This window comes from Hyperolius riggenbachi, chromosome 11 (assembly GCF_040937935.1).
Source record: "Hyperolius riggenbachi isolate aHypRig1 chromosome 11, aHypRig1.pri, whole genome shotgun sequence".
Classification (NCBI taxonomy): Eukaryota; Metazoa; Chordata; class Amphibia; order Anura; family Hyperoliidae; genus Hyperolius; species Hyperolius riggenbachi.
In genome coordinates, this window is record NC_090656.1 from 242199222 (window position 1) to 242224145 (window position 24924).

At 44.2% G+C, this 24924-nt stretch overlaps 1 protein-coding gene across 7 annotated transcripts in view; it reads left to right on the top strand.

Annotated features, from left to right (window-relative positions):
- LOC137538247 (golgin subfamily B member 1-like) overlaps positions 1 to 24924 on the top strand; it is a 185883-nt gene that overhangs the window by 115534 nt on the left and 45425 nt on the right. For all 7 annotated transcript variants that reach the window (XM_068260302.1, XM_068260304.1, XM_068260306.1 and 4 more), the window contains 4 exons: positions 1456 to 1565; positions 3598 to 3766; positions 8675 to 8779; positions 12602 to 22720. In XM_068260302.1, coding sequence (XP_068116403.1) covers positions 1456 to 1565; positions 3598 to 3766; positions 8675 to 8779; positions 12602 to 22720 — 10503 coding nt within the window. The remainder of the gene's footprint in view (positions 1 to 1455; positions 1566 to 3597; positions 3767 to 8674; positions 8780 to 12601; positions 22721 to 24924) is intronic.

Sequence of the window (24924 nt, forward strand, 5' to 3'; positions counted from 1 at the left end):
AAGCTGACCTGGCGAGGTCGGCTTCTTCACCGCTGGACGCCCAGAGGGAGAGGAGCTGCGCCGAGGGCACCGATCGACTGCCAGGAGCTGGAAGAAGCCCCAGGTAAGTGCAGTGTGTTTTTTATAGTCTGCACAGATCTTCCCTTTAAAGCACTTAAAGGACATCTTAAGTGAGGAAAAGGTTGATTTCCTTACCTGGTGCTCCTTCTATCGCCCTGCAATCTATCAAACCCCTCGCTGTCCTCCCGATCCCCTCGTTGTGCCCCCAACTAAAGCCTGCAACCGGCTCAGCCGTGGGCCGCTGCACATGCACTCGTTCATGCACCTCTTCGATCACCTCCTCCCGTGGCCGGGCGGTAATGTGCATGCGCAGTTGTAAGATATCTGAACTGTGCCTGCGCAGAACGCTGCCGGCCAGGGCTCAATTGAGGAGACCTGCGTGGCGTGAAGAGTGCATTTGGTCACAGTCGCACAACACAACAGACTGGGTGGACCAGAATGACTACAGGGGGCTGGAAGAAGGGTAACATGGCTGGAGAAACTCCGCTGATTGTGCACAGGCCAGCACTTCCAGAGCAATTTTCCAGCGCTCCTATACTCCACAAACTCTAATCCCGCAGAATCACTCGGAAAATGCTGCAGGCAATGCGTTTACTTTTCAGCAAATCGGAAATCGATTAGATGAGAACACTTCTATACACTTTTCATTGTACACTAGCATTGCTGAAATGGCTTGTAAACACAAGTGTGAATGTGCCTCGCAGACTGTGGTTAGTAAGCGGTCTTTGTGTGAAAATGCAGCTCTGGTATCGGGACTTACTCAGGTGATAAGCAGAGCAGTCAGGGTGCTATGCTGCAGCCAGGGCCGAGGCAGAGGCGAGAGAGGCTCCAGCCTCAGGGCGCAGTGCTGGGCAGAGACGAGAGAGGCTCCAGCCTCAGGGCGCAGTGTAGGAGGGGGCGCAGGGCGGGGCAGAGGCGAGAGAGGCTCCACCCTCAGGGAGCAGTGTAGGAGGGGGCACAGGGTGGGACCGAGGCAGAGGCGAGAGAGACTCCAGCCTCAGAGCGCAGTGTAGGAGGGGCCTGTAGCTGTAAACATCGAGCCTTTGCAGTCTTCACACTCCCCCTTATAGGAAGGCGATCGGTATTGCAGGATTTTAGTATTATGGAGCAGAGGCCACTTGTACACATTTGCAGTGATTTGTTGAGTTTGCAGCCATTTACCAGTTCTCCAGTCATTCTGAATACAGTATATACTTCTTACATCAGTGCTGAGTCATACATGACATTCTTGTGTTGGTCCTCCGTTCTGAGCACCGGTGAGGGGCAATCACGGTTTACCTGCTTTCCTCTTGTTAGACGGACTTTCCGTCACACAGATTATTGCTGATGGAAATATCTGGCTGGTTGATGAATCATTATGCGGTCATCCGTTAATCTCGTATTCCGTCTTTACAGACTGAAAATGAACGACTGCAATCGCAGATGTCCCAGGCCCGGCAGATACAGAACCAGGAGGCTGAGAAGCACCTCGACCTCATCGCCACGCTAACAGAGCAGCTTAAAAGGTAGGTCTACCTCATTTATACATAATTGAATTAAGAGGTGGGATTTAAATCACTTCTGAAGAGGGAGGCATATGGATGCTGCCATATTTATCTCCTTTTAAACAATACCAGTTGCCCGGCAGACCTGCTGAGTTTTCTGGCATTAGTAGTGTCTGAATCACACACCTGGAACCAGGGCCGCCTCTAGCCATTTTGTCACTCCAGGCGAGAAAACCTGTGGTGCCCCCCCCCCCCCCCCCCCCCATCAAAATAATCGTAATGCAGCAGTGTTTCACCAAAAAATAATCACAATGCGGCAGCTTTTCACCATAAATTACACTTATTGTGGCAGCGGTTCACCAGAAAATACACAATGCAGCAGCGTTTTACCAGAAAATACACATAGGCAGGGCTCCACTTTCATGAGGCACAAAGTGGGACAGAAGGAGGCACAGGAGGACTGAATAAGACACACAGGGCAACATAGGGAGGCACAGGGGCACAGAAAGAGGCATGAGGGTCAGAAGACGTCATAAAGGAGGACAGAAGGAGGCACAAGGGAACACAAGGAGGCACAATGGGCAACAAAAGGAGGCACAATGGGGGACAGAATGAGACACAAAGGAGGACAGAAGGAGGCACAGGAGGACAGAAGGAGGTCCAGAGAGGGGCAGCGGGCGGTACGGGGGACAAAAGAAGGCATGAGGGCCAGAAGGAGGCACAAAAAAGGACAGTGGGAGGCACAGGGGGACAGGAGGGTGGGACAGAGTGAGGCACAAAGGGGGGGCAGAAGGAGGCACAATGGGGGACAGATTGAGGCACAAAGGGGGACAAAATGAGGCACAGGAGAAAAGTAGGCACAGGGGGAATTTGAGAAAGCTCATTCTTTTGTTGAGAAAAATGCAGTGCGTTCATATTAGGCAAGGATTAGGCCCCGTTCACACTGCACGCGTTTCCAGCCGCGTTTTGGAAACGCGTGCAGGTGGCCGACACGCACGACATGACAGTGCATAGAGTGCAATGTCTGATGTTCACACTGCATGCGTTCCGGACCTGTGCGGTCCGGGAACGCATGCTGCACGCATTTGTTGTAAAAACGCGTGGCTGTCCCATTCACTTTTCAGTGATGGGATCAGCCACGCAACGCACACAAACGCGGATGGCGTGCGTTCGTACGCGTTGCGTTCCGCACGCTCGGCCATCCGCGTTTCTGATGTGAACCCTTAATGACAAACCTCATGCCAGCGTGCATATTTTTTTATGTTTATATAAAAAAACCAACCATTTCACTTTGGTCTTAAAGGTTAACGGTAGTGAGAGGTATATGGAGGCTGCCATACTTATTGCCTTTTAAGCAATACCAGTTACCTGGCAGCCCTGCTGGTCTATTTGGCTGAGAAGTGTCTGAATCACACCAGGAACAGGCATGCAGCTAATCTTGTCATATCTGTCAAAATTGTCCAAAACACCTGATCTGCTGTATGCTTGTTCAGGGCCTCTGGCTGAAAGTACTAGAGGCAGAGGATTAGCAGAATAGCCAGGCAACTGGTATTGATTACATTAAAACAAATATGGCAGCCTCCATATAACTCTCACTATAGTTCTCCTTTATAGGATACCAGAGCCAAAACCATTACGAGAAACGTCCTACAGTGTGCGGCCAGGGAACCCACTGTACATGGTCATGATTACGTCAAGCGTATGCACAGAGCGCTCGCGGCCGTGGTCTCGCGCTGTAGGACACGCAGAAGGACCAGCGCAGGCCCAGTGATTCCAACGATCCGGAAGAGGCTGCCGGAGGGTCTTTAGGGAAGAATGAGGGGGGCACAGCAGAACAGGGGGGAGTGGTGGCCATCAGGACAGGTCCCCATACATGCCTGCTCTCCCCCAATTTCTCCTAATGGTTTCGGCTTGTAGTGCTTAAAAGGAAATAAAAATGGCAGCCTCCATATCACTCTCACCTCGGGTTCAGTTTAACATCGTTTTGCTGAAATTTTGAGGGAGGAGAGTTGAGAGCTGAATAGAACTCTGAAATTAAACGAATATTTCTTAGTTTGACCAACAGAAACGCCTTTCTTGAAAATGCTGTTGTGGAAAAAGAGCAGACGATCCTGGAGGGCGTGTCCAAGCTGGAGCAGCTGGGAGGAGTCAGGAAAACTCTGCAGGAGAAAGAGGCTCAGAACAAGGAACTCTGGGAGAAGCTGGACCAGTGTGAGAATCAGGTCAGTGACGTCTCCCTCAGGAGTATCAAACCTTTTCTGAAGATGGTTCCGTTCAAGTGGTTTACTGTTCAGCTTTTCTTGTCACTCACTGTCCCTCAGAGGAGCTCACAATCTAATCTTACCATAGTCCTAAATCCACCATAATCTACAACCAATTTAGGGGGAAGTCAGTTAACTTATATGTATGTTTTTGGGATGTGGGAGGAAACTGGAGAGACAGGAGGAAACCCACACACACACGGGGAGAACAGATCCCAGCCAGATAGTGCCCTGGCTGGGATTCAAACCGGAGACCCAGCGCTGCAAGGCGAGAGTGCTATTCACTTCATCACCATCGAGATTTCATTGGTCAAAGTAGAAGTTTAATTTAATTTCCTACACAGCCAATCATTTTACTGATTTAAGGGGCCCATACACCTAACGATTTTCCCGCCGATATACAGCAGATTCGATCACTGTGATCGAATCTGCTGTGAAATCGTTGCGCAAACGCTGACTGAACGATCGATTTCTGCCTGAAATCGATCGTTCCCGTGGAACCGTCCATGTGGAAGATTTCACTCGATCCCCGGTGGGTCGGTAGTGCGTCGACAGCGGCGTTCGAATGTCCAACGACCGACGCTAGTGGCAATACGTTACCTGCTCCGCTGGCACGTATCCCCGCTGTCACCGCTGCTCCTTCTCCGCTGGGTTCCGGCAGGCTTCACTTCTTCCTGTCCGGACAGGAAGTTTAACCTCCCTGCCGTTATAAAAAATTGCTGCGCACGGCAGGGAGGGTGTTTTTTGGCTTTTTTTTTTTTTTTTTTTAGCATGTAGCTAGCCTAGCGCTAGCTACAAGCTTCACCCCTCCCTGCGGCGTCCCCCCGAATGCGCCGATCGCCGCCGGCGCAAATACCCATCTGGAAATCCCGTTCTGAACGGGATTTCCAGGAGGGCTTGCCCCGTCGCCATGGCGATGGGCGCGATGACGTCACCGACGTCGTGACGTCAGAGGGAGTCCCGAACCACCCCTCGACGCTGCCTGGCACTGATTGGCCAGGCAGCGCACGGGTCTCGGGGGGGCACCCTCTGATGCGGCGGGTTGCGGCGGAGCGGTGCGGAGCGGCGGCGATCGTAAGTTACACGCAGCTAGCAAAGTGCTAGCTGCGTGTAACAAAAAAAAAATTATGCAAATCGGCCCAGCAGGGCCTGAGGAATCCTCCGCGGCAGGTTACCCCGAGCTGAGCTCGAGATAACCGGCAGGGAGGTTAAACAGTAGAGCGCCCTCTACTGTTTAGTAGAGTGAAGCTGGAGCCCAGCGCAGAGAAGAAGACAGCGGAGACCGGGGGACTCGCGCCGGCCGGATCAGGTAATGTAAGCGGGGGGAGGGGGGGCGTCGGCGGTTGCGGAAGCTTCACAGATTGTGATCGGTTTCATGCTGAAATCGATTCACAATCTGTTTGCAGTAAAGGCAGCCATACGATTCCTCTCTGATCAGATTCGATCAGAGAGGGATCTATCTGTTGGTCGATCTGATGGCAAATCGACCTGTGTATGGCCACCTTAACTGTGAAAGTCAAACTGTTTGATAGAATCGTGCATGGCTCCCTTAGGATTAAGTGAATGCTGCCAGTAGTACTAATTTGGGGAAATTTGCTTTCTTAAAACAGAAGGAAACTTGCAATAATTCAGCTATAAGTGAACAGTTGTGGTTACCCACAATGCACCACTACTGAATATGCAAATTATGTATTTTCTCCCTTTTAAGCCAGACATGCATCCAGAGCTGCTGGTGTGTAGCAAGCCTATAGCTTTAAATATTACACAGCCACACCAACCCCACATGCAGACAGCCTGTTTCAGGCTTTTGGCCCTCATCAGTACATGGCAGGGATTGATACGGCTGTATGAGATAGGGCTTGGACCAGTACAACAGAGTAACCAAGCAGCTCAGGGTGACCCAAACCACTAGGAATGTATAGGGAACTAAAAGACTGAAAAGCCCTCTTACTAATAAGCAATGCTAGGTGAAATTGGCCTTCTTAAAACAGATGTAAACTTGCAATAATTCAGCTACAAGTGAACGTTTGTGGTTACCCACAATGCTTATTAGCAGGAAAGCTTTTCTGTCTCTTTTATCCCCCTATACATTCGCTTGGTTACTCTTTTGTACTAATTTGGGGAGAAACTGCATTTAGGATGTGGAAGGAAGAGTTGGTGAAGACTATCGGATTATAATATAAAAATAAATTCTTTCCAAAAAACCGGTCCCCTGATAACCTCGCCGTCCTGCCATTGTGGTGGTCGATCAATCCATAGACCAATCTGTTAGCTGCCATAAACCGCAGGCCGATTCTGGCGGACTACATGGTCCAGGTCCCACACCCCGCCTGATTTTTCTCTCATGGTTGGGAACGTTCTGCACATGCGCACTCTGTAATGACTTTGATGAACAGAGGCGCCAGCAGAATAAAAACAACAATTAAAAGTTTTAAAATATGCTGGGGAGGCAGTGGTGGACTTACCTCCGAAAGCAGACTAGACTACTTGTCTGACATAAATAAACACTATATTAGTACCCCAATAGATGCAACGCGTTTCGCAGGACCAAGCCCGCTTCATCAGGCAATAAAACAGGGGACAAAACAGTAGCTCTCAGGTAGCACATATAGCGCCACAGAGGCGCTATATGTGCTACCTGAGAGCTACTGTTTTGTCCCCTGTTTTATTGCCTGATGAAGCGGGCTTGGTCCTGCGAAACGCGTTGCATCTATTGGGGTACTTATAAAGTGTTTATGTCAGACAAGTAGTCTAGTCTGCTTTCGGAGGTAAGTCCACCACTGCCTCCCCAGCATATTTTAAAACTTTTAATTGTTGTTTTTATTCTGCTGGCGCCTCTGTTCATCAAAGTCATTATAGTGTCCACCCTTGGTGGAAGGGGGACCCACCCCTACCTTTCTTCTATCTACGGAGAGCGACTTCTTAACCCTGAGTGAGGACAGGTCTAATCTCCTCACCTGCATTCACAGTGGTTGCCTCAGCGGTAACCCTTGTTTGTGAGTATAACCTTCTCACATTACATTATTCACTATTGTCCTGAGCATACTACACCATATTGGGCTCTCGGTGTCTTTTTCTTAACTCTGTAAAGACTAACTGCAGTTGTCCTGAATGCCTCCAGAGGTGCGCAACGCATGCGCAGTGGCTCGCATCCCAGCTGGATCAGGGACTTTACTGCGGCACAACAGAGGGAGCAGGCAGACTACAGGGGGTTAGAGGGAGTCCCAGGTAACTAAAAATCCTTTTCTCCCATTCATCTCAGGTGTACTTTAGAAGCCACCCGAGGTGACGTACAGTCCCAGTCCTACTAGCCATTGCTGCTTATTTGTGTTTTTCTCACTGTAAGGGTTTGCAATCCAGGGCTCTACATGGCAATTTCTTTGCTGTCAAGCTGAAACTCAACTGTCACTTATATCTAATAAGAGGTCCTAAAACTCCTCTGTGGCCAAGAAACTTTATAAAACTCCTCTGTGGCCAAGAAACTTTATAAAACTCCTCTGTGGCCAAGAAACTTTATAAAGCTCCTCTGTGGCCAAGAAACGTTATAAAACTCCTCTGTGGCCAAGAAACGTTATAAAACTCCTCTGTGGCCAAGAAACGTTATAAAACTCCTCTGTGGCCAAGAAACGTTATAAAGCTTCTCTGTGGCCAAGAAACTTTATAAATTTCCTCTGTGGCCAAGAAACTTTATAAATTTCCTCTGTGGCCAAGAAGCTTTCTAAAACTCTTCTGTAGCCAAGAAGCTTTATAAAGCTCCTCTGTGGCCTATAAACGTTATAAAACTCCTCTGTGGCCAAGAAACTTTATAAAACTCCTCTGTGGCCAAGAAATGTTATAAAACTCCTCTGTGGCCTATAAACGTTATAAAACTCCTCTGTGGCCAAGAAACTTTATAAAACTCCTCTGTGGCCAAGAAACTTTATAAAGCTCCTCTGTGGCCAAGAAACTTTATAAAACTCCTCTGTGGCCAAGAAACTTTATAAAGCTCCTCTGTGGCCAAGAAACGTTATAAAACTCCTCTGTGGCCAAGAAACGTTATAAAACTCCTCTGTGGCCAAGAAACGTTATAAAACTCCTCTGTGGCCAAGAAACGTTATAAAGCTTCTCTGTGGCCGAGAAACTTTATAAATTTCCTCTGTGGCCAAGAAACTTTATAAATTTCCTCTGTGGTCAAGAAACGTTATAAATTTCCTCTGTGGTCAAGAAACTTTATAAAACTCCTCTGTGGCCAAGAAACTTTATAAATTTCCTCTGTGGTCAAGAAACGTTATAAATTTCCTCTGTGGTCAAGAAACTTTATAAAACTCCTCTGTGGCCAAGAAACTTTATACATTTCCTCTGTGGTCAAGAAACTTTATACATTTCCTCTGTGGTCAAGAAACTTTATAAAACTCCTCTGTGGCCAAGAAACTTTATACATTTCCTCTGTGGCCTAGAAACTTTATAAAGCTCCTCTGTGGCCAAGAAACTTTATAAAGCTCCTCTGTGGCCAAGAAACGTTATAAAACTCCTCTGTGGCCAAGAAACTTTATAAAACTCCTCTGTGGCCAAGAAACGTTATAAAACTCCTCTGTGGCCAAGAAACTTTATAAAACTCCTCTGTGGCCAAGAAACTTTATAAAGCTCTTCTGTAGCCAAGAATCTTTTTGGAGTGCACAGATAAAAATTTAATAGTTTGATTCATCTGTGTGGGAGCTGAATAAACATTTGGAAACGGTTGTCATTCATTTTAGGGCCGTCTAGATTTCTAACCTTTAAACACACGATAAGGCTCTGAGATTCTTGGAGAAGTCTGATTTAGGATCTGGCGTATCGATAAAGTAGTTCCTGGTTTTGGTCCTTATGGAACCTTTCATTTCACTTTTTCAGTTGGAAGAAGTCACAATGAAGCATAAAAAGCTGGAAGCTGAGAACTCTGCACTGAAGTTGACCAACAGTGAGCTGACTGAGAAGCTGTCGGCATTTAAGGAGAGGGTAAGTCGGATCCTGAGACTGGTCAGTGTCGCGGTGTTGGCGTTTTGTCATTGCCGGATTTACGACGTTTTCAAGCTGTTTATCATACAAAGCAATAACCGGTGCCCAATTCATATAAAAACAATTCATGAGATGCTAAACATTGCAGGGAGACCCCTTACCCCCCGGCTGTATCAACCAACTAGTCTGACAAATATCCACTATATTATTGCAACGTTTCCCATCATGTGAGAGTCACTTCCTCACGTCTTGTTCTTAATCTGGGCAGAGCCTGCACCCTCGAGGAAGCACGTTTCTACCAATGAAACACACCGTTGTTTATAAAGTTTATTCTTGCCAAACCGATTGTTTGAATCATTTCCAGGCAATTAAAACAAAATGTTTATATTAAAACAAAAAGCGCTTTTAGACCGACAGCGGAAAACTGCTATACAAATGCTAGGATTATTGTTTTTGATAAAAGACGTATTTATATATTTAGCCCCTCCTCCCTTTGACATGCTGCAAGATAACAGGTGTAGTGCTAGTCATGCTGGGAGCTGATAAGCCTCTCCCACCCTCTTTGCAGGAGCTCCATAGCCCCTCCTCCCTTTGACATGCTGCAAGGTAGCAGGTGCAGTGGTAGTCATGCAGGGAGATGAGCCTCCCTCTCTGCAGGAGCTCCATAGCCACTCCCCCTGTGACATGCTGCAAGATAACAGGTGCAGTGCTAGTCATGCTGGGAGCTGATAAGCCTCTCCCTCCTTCTCTGCAGGAGCTCCATAGCCACTCCTCCCTTTGACATGCTGCAAGGTACATAAGCAAGTGCTAGTCATGCCTCTACTCTGCAGGAGCTCCCTGGAAGGAAGGAGCGGGGGTTCCTGGGGAAGACACACATGACTGGTGTAGCGGTACCCTGGACAGCTCACAGTGGTATTCATGTACCCCCCTGGAGCCCCCCTACTGGATATTTTTCACTTATTACATAGTTGCATAGAAACTACGTAATAAGAAAAAAATATAATCAATATATTAAAGTATTAATATGTATCGCGTGTCTTGTTATTAATATGCTATTTTTAAATTAAGGTTCACTTTATGGTGCATACACTAGCACAGCTTAAAGGAGTCATCAGGCAGTATTAAAGAAAATAAGTGCTACTTACCGGGGGCTTCCTCCAGCCCCACGCTCCCAGCACGTCCCTCGCCGCAGCTCTCCCCGCAGCCGTTCGCCGCAGCTCCGTCCCGGTCCCCGGCTATGATGTCAGTAGTTCTGCGCCTGCGCAATCTGCTCTGGCCCACGTGGCGGTGATTGACAGCGCCGCTCGCACAGGCGCAGTACAGGCCGACCTGGAGGTCGCCCTGATGTCATTGCCAGGGACTGGGACAGAGCTGCTGCAGGCAGAGCTGCGGCGAGGGACATGCTGGGAGCTTGGGGCTGGAGGAAGCCCCCGGTAAGTAGCACTTATTTTCTTTAATACTGCCTGATGACTCCTTTAAGTGTACTTAAATGTGTATGTAAGGTGCATACACGCACTCCACAGCTTTCCTGGCAATGCAATATTAAAAGAGAGCCCGAGGTGCACTCATAAAATAAAAAAAAGCTAGGCTACCTGATCCGCAGGGCTGAGCAAATCAGGTAGCCGCAAAACCCCCCGTTCCCCGTTGCTCCCGTGGGCTGCAATGGCCCACTTTCACTTTGGTGACCTCTGGGTCACAACGCTGCACAGAGAGACTGTGTGTGTCTCATAGCGTGCAGGGAGGCAGGGGAGCAGCAGGTGGCGCGGCCAGGGAGAGCTGCCAGGGAGAGCTGCCCAATGGCAACTCTGGAAACCCTGTAGGAATGCCCCTGGTAGGCGTTTAGAACAGGAAATTCCTCTCCCCTGTGTTTACCTCCGAGTTAGCGATAAATCTTGTTGCTAAACTCAGGGGGGGGGGGGAGGGGGGGATAGAGTGGCGGTTTGGGGACACTAAGCCATGTCGTTAGGCAGAGAACATGACTCTGTGTCCCATCTGCCCCCGAAGATCCACCTCTGGTTCTCTTTAAGGTGTATACACACATGAGTACTATGACCAGCAGGGATTGGGGCTTGATCCCTTGGGCAACAGTTTGGGGGTAAGTGCTGTACAGCCACATTGCTAGCCTAGAGGCTAGCGCCAAGTGCTGCTATGATTGGGTAGGGGTTAAGACATGGTGCACAACGGAGGAGCATGGAGCTGGAGGGGTAAGGAGGAGTAAAGTGTCCTCGGCTCAGGTGACCGTTCGTGTGTTTGCCTACACACCTTAACCTCCCTGGCGGTCTATTAGAAACCGCCAGGGGGCAGCGCAGCACTATTTTTATTTATTTATTTTTTTTAAATCATGTAGCGAGCCTAGGGCTCGCTACATGATAGCCGCTGTGCAGCGGCATCCCCCCGCCAGCTTCGATCGCCTCCGGCGATCTTTGATCAGGAAATCCCGTTCAAAGAACGGGATTTCCTGAAGGGCTTCCCCCGTCGCCATGGCGACGGGGCGGGATGACGTCACCGATGTCATGGACGTCGTGACGTCTAAGGGAGTCCCGATCCACCCCTTAGCGCTGCCTGGCACTGATTGAGCGCATGGGGTCTGGGGGGGGGGGCGGCACGGCGCAGAGAACAGCGGCAATCGAGTGCGGGGCGGCGGCGATCAGAATGCACATGCAGCTAGCAAAGTGCTAGCTGCGTGTTGCAAAAAAAAAGTGAGCAAATCGGCCCAGCAGGGCCTGAGAAATCCTCCTGCGCGGCATAGCCCGAGCTCAGCTCGGGCTTACCGCCAGGAAGGTTAATGGTACTTGTCTATCAGCAGTTGGGTTGCTGATTATTCATTCCATCTGACGTTGCAGTAAAAATATCCTGCCCTGATGACTGCTTTGTAGAGACTGAGATGCCAATCAGGCCAGCCTGCATTGAATTTGTGTGCAGACGGGAGCATTTGCAGCGCAGTCTCTGTCCTTTTTAATTGGCCCAATTCCAAGCAGCAAACAATTTGCAATAAATTTGCAATAAATTTGAAAGCTGTCCAGAAGTATTTGCATCTCATTGACCGTTACGGATGGCCAATGAGATGCAAATAATTTCACGTTGATCCAGGATTGTGCGGTTTTTGTATGCAAATTCATGCAGCTTGAAAATGGACCAATCGAGTTTCACCTTGGCGGGACCTCATTGGTCTATGGCAGCCTTTCTCAACCTTTTTAACCTGGAGGAACTCTGCAAATGACATTTGGATCTCAAGGAACCCCTGCAAACAAATTTTTAATCTCGAGAAACACCTGCATTTATTTTTCTGGAGGCGTGGTCTTTAAAAGTATGTGTGGCTGTTCATTTCACTAACTCCTATTACACTGCCACTCATTATACTGAGCTCATTATTATTCTGACCCCCAATTTAAGGCTTCTTGTTACAGTACCCCCTATTATAATGTGCTCTATTATACTTCCTCCACGATGGGGTAAAATGCCAAGGAACCCCCGCAGAGTCCTCAAGGAACCCTGGGGTTCCAGGGAACCCTGGTTGAGAAAGACTGGTCTATGGCTTTGCATACAAAATATTAGCAGAATCCTTCACCAACTTAGAATTGTTTGCTGCTCATTGACCCTTCTTTGCTGCTTTGTGATGGTTATTTGACGAGCTCCATGAATACCTCAAATTTAGGTGGCAGGTTCTTCAGTTATAAAAACAAAAATGTATGGTATAGCTTGCAGTTTTTAGAGGCTGTTTAGCTAAAGTGGTGTGATGTATATGTGTACTATAACCATGTATTTAGGCACTAGGGTTTACGTATTGCTGTCTTACTTACCTTTGTTCTCTGGCACTTACAGGTACTCCTTCAAGATTCATCTTTGGAAAAGCTACAAGTGGACCTTGATCAAACCAACGAGGATCTTGACCGGCTTAATTCATCTCATCTTGAGGAACGATCACAACTTATTTTCGATCTCCAGAGGTGTGAGAGGGAAGTGGATGTCCTCAAGGAGCTGATGCAAGAAAAGGACAAGGAGATGTCCTCACTTTCTCTCACTCTGACAGAATATTCTGAACAGATCTCTCTCTTAAAAGAGTCCATTGACTTCAAAGATGGCCAGATGAGAGAAATGTCTGATGCTTTTATCAAAGCGGAGAGAGAGCATCACCTTTTAAAAGAAGCCCAAACTATGGGGGTCCAGGAGACCAGCTCAAAGATCTCCTCACTGAGCGAGCAGCTTAGTGAAATGGAGTTGGAATTAAACAACTTTAAGAGCCTCAATGAGGTCAAGACCAAAGAAGTCGAAGAGCTTCTTGGGCAAATCCGAGAGAACGGAATTACTATCAGGAACCTTCGTCAAGAGATACAGACTCAGTCAGCTACACATAATAACCATTTGACAGAATGTTCTACCCAGATCGCATCACTTAAAGATCAAATGAATGCGTCTTTTGAAAGGCTTAATGAAACAGAACTGAAATACAAAAAAGAAATTGAAAGCTTAAAGTTGCAGTTGGAGGCTGACGATTCAGAGAAAGCCAGGATTGCAGACTTGCTGGAAGAAAGGAGCAAAAAGGAGCAGAATTACGAACAGGAGTTAAAAACCACAAAAGAGCAATACAACCACCTGGTATCCAACATGTCAAAAAAAGAGGAAGCAATAGAACAGTTATCAAATCAGCTCTCTGAACAGAAGGGTCTTTGTGATAAACTAAACAAAGAGCTGGCCAATAGTCAACATGAGTTGTCTACGCTGAAGAAGAAGTTTGAAGAGCTTGAACTTGAGCGTGAAAACCAGATAAAAACTCTCCAAGAAAAAACGCAGGAACTTCAAAAAGAAATGGTAGAAAAGTCTGAAGCAGCTAAAACTCTTTCTTCTGAGAAGGAACAACTACAAGCACAATATGAAATGCTTAAAACTTCAATCGTAGATAAGGAGTCTTCTATTCAACATCAGCTGAACTTTGTTGAAGAATTGGGGAAAAAGGTGCAGGGCTTAGAAAACCATAATCAGAATCTGTGCAGTGAGAAGGACAATTTACTGATGCAGGTCAGCCAGAAAGACTCTGAAATCTCTCATTTGAATCTGACTTTGAAAGATGTCCAGACAAAACTGGCAGAGGTGGAACGGCAACTCTCTGAGGAGCATACAAATATGACCAACCTGATGGGTGATAAGGAAAAACTGCTTGCAAAAATTGATCAGATTTCTTTGGAGACTAAGCAAAATAACAGTGCGTTTGCAGCGCAGATAGAAGAAAAAGAAAAGGAGCGCCTTAGCTTAATGGATCAGCTCCATCAAGAGCAGGAGATATCCCGAAAGTTACAAAATCAGATGCAGTCTCTAGAAAAAGATCTACAGGAAGTCCAGGAGAACCTTCACGAGAAAGTCAGTTCACTCGAGGCCACGAATGCGGATCATAATAAGGCTTGTGAAAACTTAAAGCAACACCAAGAGAAGAATGAACTCTTGCAAAAGCAAGTGGACGAGTTGAGTGCGAATGTTGAGAAAAGTAGAAAAGAATTGGAAGAGAAAGACCTGCTGCTAGCTACACAGCGTGCACAACTAGAGGAAATGACTTCCAATCTTGAAAAGCTGAGGAATGAAGAACAGTCTTTGAAGGCAACCAATGGAAAACTTACAGAGAACACCAATGGATTAAAAAATGTTATTTCCAAGCTCCACGAGGATCTCAACGGTAAAATAGCAGAACTGACAACGCTGAAGGAGAAATTAGAGATTCGTAATAAGGAGATTGAAAAGTTAACACATGATAGAGACTCCTCTTTGCTTTCAGTATCAAATTTAGACAGCCAGTGTCAGGCTTTCCAGTCCCAACTGATCCAAAGTCAGGCAGCAGCAGACGTCTTAACACAGCAAGTCAATCTGTTAACCTCAGAAAGGGAAAAATTTAATTCTGACATTAAGTTGCTGAACACAGACTTGTCTAGTAAGTCCCAAGAAATCAATGTTTTGAGTTCACATTTATCCCAGCAGGGACATACCATCTTATCGCTGAAGGATCAGGTTGATACCATCCAACTTGAGAAGCAGACTCTACTTCGCAACATTGGAGAAAAGGATGCACTGCTTCTCCAGAAAGAAGAGTTAATCCAGCAAGCTGAGAAAAAGTTAGAAGGTGAAGGTGTCTACCTGCAGACCATCTCTACTCTTCAAAACGAGCTTCAGAATTCACGATCCGAATGTGCTCTGCAGCAGCAGAAAGTTAGTGACCAAGAATTAGAGATGCAGAAATTAATGCAGCAAATGCAGCTGTTCAAAGACAAAAGTGAAGAAGCAGGGCTGTTGAAAACACAACTGTCTGAACATATGGAGATTATTTCTGGCCTTCATTTTGAGGTAAAAAACCTAAAGGACAATGTAGACCAATTAAATGATGCACTAACCAAAAAAGATGAATGTTTGAAGGAGAAGGTGGACAGTTACATAAACCTGAAAGCTCGGCTTTCTGATCTGCAGGATTCTTTAGAAGAACATCAGAGGAACATTGATGCTTTAACTGTGCAAAATACACAGTATAAGAATTCTTTGTCTGATAATGAATCGGCACTAAAGAATTCGTTATTAGACTGCAGTGAGTTGAAACAGAAGCTCATTGATCAAGAGGCTCAGTGCAGTATGTTGACTAAGCAGATCACGGAGCTAGAGGAGGTCTGTAGAAAACAGAACAGTGAGTTAAACGAGTTGAGAGTCGCCACCAAAGAACAGGAGACTCTACTTTTAGGAAAGCAAGAGTTCTTAAATACGGAGTTAGATAAGCAGATACAATTAGTTGCACATCTTCAAGAAAGAGTACTTGAGCTTGACAACACAAACAAAGATCTCCAACTGTCTATTATTGACAAAGAAAGTGCAGCGCAGAATTTGCAGGACAAATACACTAGCCTTCATGATCACAAACAAGAGCTTGCAGAGTCGCTCACCAAAAAGGAAGCCGAAACCTCCAAACTTTTAATCTCCCTGGAAGAAAGGGATGCTAAACTCCAAGTTTTGGAAAGCAACATTCAGGCCTTCACTACTGAAGTTAATCTTCTGAGAGAGGAACTTGACAAAGGTAATTCAAATGCCAGAAGTATTTCAGATACTCTCAAAATGAAAGATGACCTCATAGCTGAACATCAGAAAGCAGCTGAAGTTTTGAGAGCTGAACTGGTAAAACTTAACAAGGAGTACCAAGATGCCAAAACTCAGTTTAATGTGCTAATGCAGGAAAAAGCAGAAAATGTCTTACTCGCACAAAACCTTCAAGAAAAATGTACTTCGCAAAATCAGCAGATTGACAATCTGAAGCAAGATTTGGACCGTCTAAGTTCGGAGTTGTTACAAGGTCGCAATGCGGCAGAAGCTGAGCAGGAAGATTTGCAACAGCAATTGGAGGCCTTGAAGCAAGAAAAACTACATCTGGAAAAAATTATGCAAGCGTCACAGGTGGAACAAGATGCCTCCTTGACGTTACTTCAGAATCAGCTGATGGAGAAAGCAGAAACTGTGAAGGAGCTCAAAGAAAAGCTCGAGAATCAGGTGAAGGAATCAAAGATGCGTACGAGTTCAGATGCAGAAGCTCTCAGGCAAATGAAGGCCAGCAATGCAGATCTTCAGAAGCAGGTTAGTGGACATGCTGAAGAAATTAACGCTTTGAAAGTCTATATAGAAACTGTAGAACGCAAATTTAGTGAACTGCAGCAAAAATCTGAAAAAGAGCTTCAAAGGGTAAATGAGCAAAATATGGTGCTTATTGAACAAAACAGCTGCTTAGATGATATGTTAAAGTCAAAACAAAATGAAGTACAAAGTTTACTTAGAGATATAAGCTTTGTAGAGGAGCAGTTATGTGTGTTATGTGATGAAAAAACCTCAGAATGGGATTCAGGTACCCAAGAGATCAGTTACTGCGGCAAGGTAGAGACGCTGTCCTCTATGCTGTCCAAGGCGTTGGAATACAAGTCAGAAGTAGCCAAATCAAAAATGGTTCTTGAAGCCAAAGACCAAGATCTTGAACATAAGTCTCAGGCAATTCTTACATTTGAGAAGGAAATAAAAGATTTGCAAGCTGAAATGCAAAAAAATAAAGAAGAAAAGCTTGGCAGTGATTATGCTCTGGGAGAACTTGCAACTCTCAAAGAAACCTTAGATGAACAGCGAATTTTGCTAAAAGAAAAGGAGGAAGTTCTTGTACAGATGAGCAGCCATGTCGCAACGTTGCAGGAAGAATTAAAGTTGACTAAGGAAGATCTGCAAAAAATTCAATTTTCATTAAGTGAAGAGAAAGCTAAAGTTTTGGAGCTGATAGAAGAGAATAAGGTGAACAATTCTGCCACTGAGAATCAGAACAAACAGCTGAGCCAGCAGAGAGAGTTAATTTCTTCATTAACTGACCAGGTTAAAGAAAAAGATTCTTCTCTAATACAGGTGATGGAGTCTATGTCCAATGAAACGGTCAGACTTTCTGATGAGAAAAACGCTTTGAGCACAGAACTTCAGAATTTATGGGCCGAAAGAAGTTCTCATCTTCTGCAAATTTCTGAACTCTCAGAGAAGCTCGAGACTTGTCAGCTGAAGTTGCAACAATCCGAACAGATAGTAGTTGATAAGGAAAAGTTTTTATGCAATTTATCTAATGAGAAGGATCTCCAGTTGGAGAAGTTTAACAAGGAAAGAGAAAATCTGAAAAGAAAACTGCAGGCGGCTTTGGTCATTCGGAAAGATTTAATGCAAAAACTTGAGAAGTTGGAGGAAAGCAAGAAAGAAGAATTAAATGCACAACAGTTAAAACTGTCTGAACTCGAGAGAACCATGGAAGGGTTAAACTGCAGACTAGGAACAGTAATTGGTGAGAACGGGGATCTTCAGACGTGTATAGACGCTGCTAAGCAAGAACTTCTACGAAGAGAGGGAAACACGAATGAGCTTTCCCGTGTTCTCTCTGAGAAGGAAAGTGTCCTGGTAGAACTCCAAAATGAGGTCACTAAATTACAGCATAGTTTCACAGAGAAAGACGGCCTGTGTCAGGAATATTTTAAGACCATTCAGGAAAAAGAGCAAAGCTTCTCTCAAGTCAAAAACACGCTAAAAGAAAAACTGAAGACTTTAGAAGAAGAAAACTGTCATCTGGTAGAAAGTCTAGAAAGTCTCAAGTCATGTCTTGAAAAAGCTCAAGGAAATTTAGATTCTCCCATCACTAATCAATCAATATCAACAAATCAAGCACCCGGCACTAGTGTTTCTGTCACTTCAGAATGTAGCTCTGCTGAAAGTTCTTTTGCACTTTCGGAAAACTCCATTGTTCATAACAACGTTCATGCATCACTTCTTTGCTCCCAAGGAAATGTAGAAAGCAAAGACAAACATGCTACTCTTTTGGAAAGTCTTAGCAGGAGTGTAAAAGATTTTGAGCTTCTTCAGAGAGCACATGTAGAGGTACAGCTGGCGTACAAGACAAAATGTGCAGAATATGAGCAACAAAGAGAGCAAACGCTTGCTTTGGAAAACCAGATTGATGCACAACAAGAAATACTCATACATAAAGAATCAGAGTTAACCCTAAAAGATAAGGAAATGGACCAGCTCCAGCAGAAGCTTGAGAAGGTTTCTCATAAATTGCAGGAAAGTACTGAGTATGAAGGCTTGATTTCTGAATTCAAGTCCAGTATCCTAGAGAAAGATGAACAGCTCCTAAAGATGAGCTCTGAACACAAGCAGTTATTGAGTGAAGGCGAGTTACTTAAAGAGGAATTCCTGAAACTCTCCCGTGATTTGGAGCAAAAGCAAGAGGAAATTTGTTACTTGAAAAACACAATAGACTCCAGATCAATGGAGGTAAAACAATATGAATCTATGGCAGAAAATATGGAATCTGAAATTGCTGTATTACAGAAGGAGGTTGAAGAATCTAGAAAGATGAACGAAAGTGTTCAGTTGACCATTCAGCAACTGGCCAATGAACGAGATGTGCATATTCAAGTTTGCCAGGCAAATCAGGGAGAGATTGCCAAACTTAGGAATGACCTTGAATTAAAGGTCCTTCAATTGCTAGAGAAAGATAAAGAGGTTTCTGACTTAAAAGGCACCCTTCAACTTAACATGCAAACATCTGAAGAAAAAATACAGGTGTTGCGTAATAAAATACAGGCCCACAAGGAAGAGGAAAATAGGCTTCAGGCTGATTATGAACAAGTTAAAGAAGAGCTAGAAAAATGTCTTTCTAAATTGGAAAAGGCTCATGTGGAGATATCAGACTTTAGAACTAAATTATTGGACTCTAGAAAAGAAGAAGAAATGATAGTGGCAAGGAGTCCTCCCATTTCATGTGACGCTGATCTTAGTCAAGCAGTGCCTGAAACAAAACACACCCTACAAGGAACCAGAGATTACATTCAGCAAACTTGTGAAGATTGTGTTAACAAGAAAATTGTAATAGAGGAACTTGAGAAGCAAGTTATGAAAGCAAACAAAGAAATGGAAAATCTCACTAAAGAGCATGAGAGGAAAATTTCAGAAGAGCATAGCTCTAAAGAACAAGTCCAAAGGAAGCTGCAAGCCGCTTTGGTGTCCCGCAAGGACTTATTAAAAGAAAACAAAGCACTGAAACAGGCTGTTGAATCATTGAACATTCAAGCTGATGGACTCAAACATTCTCTTGAGGAAATTCAAGAAAAGCACTGTTCAGAAGTCTCTTTATTCACCAACAAAAGTAAGGACCTCCTCGTTGAAAATGAACGGCTTTTACTGGAAAATGAGAATCTCTCTGCAGCTTGTGAAAGCCTGAAGTCAACCATGGAGAACATTCTCCAGGAAAAAGAAGCATTTTCCTATCAGTTGAACTCTCTGAAGGATTCACAGACAGATGAGTTGACAGGATGGAAAGCTAAACATGGTGAATTAAATAAAGAGTATGAGTCCCTGCTACAGGCTTATGAGAACATAAGTGATGAAATTGATAAGATGAGGCAAGTTATAGATCTAACAAAGAGAGAAAAGCATGAGGTCTTAATACAGCTCAATGACCTTCAGAGTGAGAATGAAGAACTCTTGCGGCAAATTGGGGAAACCGGTGATGAGATTTCTCAACTTTCAGCAGCACTGCAGTCGAAAGATAAGGAACTAATGGAACTGAAACTAAAAGCAGATGGCGTAACTGACATAACAGAGAAGGCCTCCAAGTATGATGAAATAATAAAAATGAATCAGCAACTCCTAGAAGAAAAGAGCAATTTATTTGAAACTTGTGAAAACTTGAAACTGTGCCTTGAAAACAAGGAGAAAGAAAACAATAGCCTGTTTGTGATTAAAACTGCCTTAGATAAACTGCAGATGGACATGAGCATGTACAAATCTGATATGGAAATTAAAATTAATGAGATGAGCTCAGAAAATGAGGTCCTCTTGAAGAAAGTTACAGAGTTGAGCATTAAGGTACAAGAGACTCAGGAGAGCTTGATAGAAACGGAAACTGAAAGAGACAACCTTTCTGAAAAGTTGAGCTCTTCTGAAGTTTTGTTAAATCACGAAAAGGATACCGTCTTGAAATTAGAGAGCGACATGCACAATATACAACTGGAAAACATGAACCTGGAGGAGAAAGTGAAAATCTTAAAGGATGACAAGGCAATTCTGCTAGAGGAGATTGAAAATGTACAGGAGCAGTATTGTACAGTGAAGAATGAGAAGGAAACTATGGAGACGGAATTACTTAAAGCTGTTAAAAATAACAGTTTGCTTTCCGATAAATTTAAATCTCTGCAGGCACAAACTAATGTTCTTAGCCAACAGGTGGAATATCTCAGGACTGAGAAAAACAATATTGTCAAGGAGAGGGAAGAACATCAGTTACAGGTTCTTCGAGATTTAGAAGAGAAAGTGAAATCTGCCCAAGATGATAACAGAGGAACGAAATGCAAGTCGAAGGAGCTACAAGAACTTCTCAGAGAGAAGCAACAAGAGATAAATCAGCTTCAGAAAGATTCAATAAGATTTCAGGAGCTAATATTAGATCATGAAGGCTCCATTAAAGAGTCCAGTAGCCAGAATGAAATTCTCAAGAAAGAGCTTGAAGGTGCATCGGCTCAGTTGGCTCAAGTGCGAAAGGAAGTTTCGTCTTTGAATAAAGAACTTACAGATAAGAAACATTTACTGGAATGTGCTAATATACAGATAACCAAGCTTACAACAGAGTTTAGGGACATTAATGATAAATGGATAGTTGATAATCAAGCTCAAGAAAGGCCTTCAAAGAAAGATAATCAGGGGTTTGGAACAAAAGTAGACAGTAATGGTATAGAACATACAACTGAATTTCTGGATTCCATTTTGCGATCTGAAGATGAAGCCCTGTCGAAGTTGAAATCAGAGCAGATTTCTGAACAGCCAGTGATAGAAAGCCCTAGAGAGGATTTGAAGGCTGTGCAGAGCGTTTTGTCAAAAAAAGAACAAGAATTTCAGCAGCTTAAACTAGAGTGTGAGAGACTTAGGGCAGATATCCAGAAGCAGGTCACCATTTCTGAGCACATGAAGGAAATCATCAATAATAAGGACAAGGAGATCTCGTTATTAATTTCTTCAAATGAAGGTGGCATATCCAACTACTTAGAACAAATACAAAGCCAGTATAGGAAGCAGGGGGAAGAATATGAGCATCGTCTGACCAATATCTATGCACAGAAAGAAAAGTCTGATATGGAATGCCGGAAGCTAGAAAAAGAGCTACGGGATCTTCAGAATGCATACGACAAAGCTGTCAGTGATAAGTTGTTGTTATCAAAGGAAATTGAGGCCTTCAGAAAATCCATGTCTTCACTACAGACTGACAGAGACCAACTCTATTCAGAATTACAGAACATTCATCAACATAGCGAATCTACCTTAAACCAAAAAGACAACGTCATCATCTCCACCTCTGCGGAAAACAGTGCCCTGAAAACAGAGCTCAGGAACATCTTAAATCGGGTTGATGACCTCAATGCTGAGAATGCCATGCTTGGTGCTCAGCTCATTCGCTATAGAGAAGACCTTAACCAAGTTTTGTCTCTAAAGGACCACCAACTGAGAGAGCTACTTAGACAAAAATTAGATCATATAAAGAGTCTAGAGCAAGAAAAATGTGATCTTGAAAAGCAGCAACGAGACATGCAAAATGCAAATGTAGCTCTCCAAAGCAGTGCCGAGGCCTTAGATCAAGAAAATCTCAAATTGCTTGCCAAAGTTAAAGACCAAGAGGACCTCATAGCTTCCCTCAATAAAGAGAAGATCCTATTTGAATCAAGGAAGAAGGAGTCAAGTAGTTTTGCAGAGCAAATGAAGAACTTGGAGAACAAATATAACCAAAATATTGAAACTTTAGGTCCGAATTCTCTTCAGCTAGGAAGTGAGAGCAATAAAGAATCAGAAAAGTCAGAGAAGACATATTCTGATATTTTGCTTGAGAATAAAGATCTTAGATCTCAAAATGAATCGTTTGGTAAAGCAATGGCAGCATTACAGAATAATCGAGATTCCTTGATTGACGATTTCAAAGAGCTGCAGTGGAGATATTCCTCCGAACTCAAAGCCGAGAAGATCCGGGGTGATGATCTGGAAAGACAACTCAGAGATTTCAAGTTTCAGCTTTATAACCTGCTGAAAAGGAACGGTCTCCTTGACAAAACTCTTCTTGTCGCTGAAAACCAGATAACGTTGGATCAGCTGGTTGCCGAAATCGATTCCCTATGTAACCTTTTAGCAAATAGAGAGTCTGAGATCACCAGGCTTTCTACAGAGTGTGCTGCTTATGTTCAACAGGTTGATGCTTTCTCCAAGGCCATGGCAAGTCTTCAGCATGATCGAGAGAGATTACTACAGCAGCTCAAGGAACCAGCCTTGGTTCGAGAGGCCAAACAAGGCACAGCTTCTGGCAGACTGCCTCTGGAGGTCACAGAATCTGGACACCTTAGTGGGCCACCACCTGATAAACTGACTCAGGTATGTCTTGTACCGGAGCATGCATTTTTGTGGTGTTGTACTGCCAAGTCGTGTCATTTTTTTATATTTTTTCAAGCATTGTCATTCCATTCAGTTGTAATTAAATTACTACAAGGGCTACTTCATTTCATGGCATCACATATATCATAAATCCATTTTGTGATCATACCTAAGAAAACTCTAAGCAAGAGTGAAGAATAATGACCCTTCTACCGATTTAAAGAACAATGGTCAGGACTTGCATAATGTTCCTCTGGACCAAGCTCAAATTGCAGTGTGGGGCAAAATGGGCCTCACCGATCAGATGAAAAGGCAATGGCCATTATGTATCCTTTTTTTCAAGATTTAATAGTTTCAGCATGACTGGTCTTTTGCCTCTTGGAAGTAGTGGTCATCATTCAACATTCTAGCCAAACTTGTTTTGTAGAAACGTCTGGGAGGGTTTTTTTGACCATCTGTGTCCACATTCTGGAGATTTCTCGTTCCGTTGAGTTATCTGTAGAGGCTTTTACTGTTCGTGATGGAAGGAGGTGAGGGATCCTCTCCAATCAGGAGGGGCCAACTATAGAAATACATTTAGTGGCATGATAATCCTTGTTGTTCTTGTACTGTTTTTGTGGCCCTGTTGGCAAGAATCCTTCATTTCCCGTCATGTCAGAAAGTGAGGGAAGCTGCTCTTGTGGAGACACAGCAATAAAAACCTGATGGCTCTAAGACTTCCCGCTGCTAACTGAAGGACTGCTTTGTGTATTGGCTAGTATATGATCCCTCTTTGTAGTCTTAATCGCTGCCGCTTTCCATGCATTCTGTCTACTTGGTTAGTGAGACTCTGTCCATTGACTACTCGTTTTCAGTAACTCCTTCTGAGTGGGAGTCTGTAATTTTTGAACCGTAAAGCTCTCTATTGCCCAGGAAGGCTGTGAAATAAGGGTGTAGCTCTTAATCTAAGCGTTCCCCTGATCAGTACTGCATCCTCTTCCTAATACTGACATATCGCCTCCAGAGTGTACAGTATCAGCTGTAAAAGCTGAGATACACTGCAGAGTCCTTTGCGATCCGTCTGCGTCACATTTGCATTCTTAAACACTCCTCCATTTCCTTGAATTAAAATTGCGGCAAAATCGTTCTTAATGCAAGTCAGTTGGAGTATGTTTTAAAAAAAAAAAAACCGCAGCATGGATGGAACGCAAAGCACTCTGCAGTATGGCTCTGCCCTTACTCTGTGTTCATAGTGATGATAAACTAGCTGTAGCATTTGCTCATCCAGGAGGTTTTTCAACATTTCTCTGCATTGACCAATAAATACCACGATAGTGGTACTTTAAAGTGAACCAGAGATGAAGCCCCCTCGTGTTTTACCATATATAATAGTGGGAACATTAGAGAAAACACCTACCCTGCTCTCTGTTTCATCCTTCACTGCTCAGCCTGTCTGTTATCAGCCCTGATAAAACCCCTGACTGAGCATTCAGTCGGGCTTTGCTCAGGAATCATTATAGCGGAGTCTGTCTTCCGTGATGTCTTTTCAAGCCCAAGCCTGTCCCCTTGTGGCTCTGCTATAATGACTGAGCTATAATGATTCCTGAGCAAAGCCAGACTGCATGCTCAGTCAGGGATTTTATCAGAGCTTTAACAAGCAGGCTGAGCAGTGAAGGATGAAACAGAGAGCAGGGTAAGTGTTTACTGTCATGTTCCCATTGATATACAGTGGAGGAAATAATTATATGACCCCCTCACTGATTTTGTAAGTTTGTCCAATGACAAAGAAATGAAAAGTCTCAGAACAGTATCATTTCAATGGTAGGTTTATTTTAACAGTGGCAGATAGCACATCAAAAGGAAAATCGAAAAAATAACCTTAAATAAAAGATAGCAACTGATTTGCATTTCATTGAGTGAAATAAGTTTTTGAACCCTCTAACAATAAAAGACTTAATACTTAGTGGAAAAACCCTTGTTTGCAAGCACAGAGGTCAAACGTTTCTTGTAATTGATGACCAAGTTTGCACACATTTTAGGAGGAATGTTGGTCCACTCCTCTTTGCAGATCATCTCTAAATCCCTAAGGTTTCGAGGCTGTCTCTGTGCAACTCTGAGCTTGAGCTCCCTCCATAGGTTTTCTATTGGATTAAGGTCCGGAGACTGACTAGGCCACTCCATGACCTTAATGTGCTTCTTCTTGAGCCACTCCTTTGTTGCCTTTG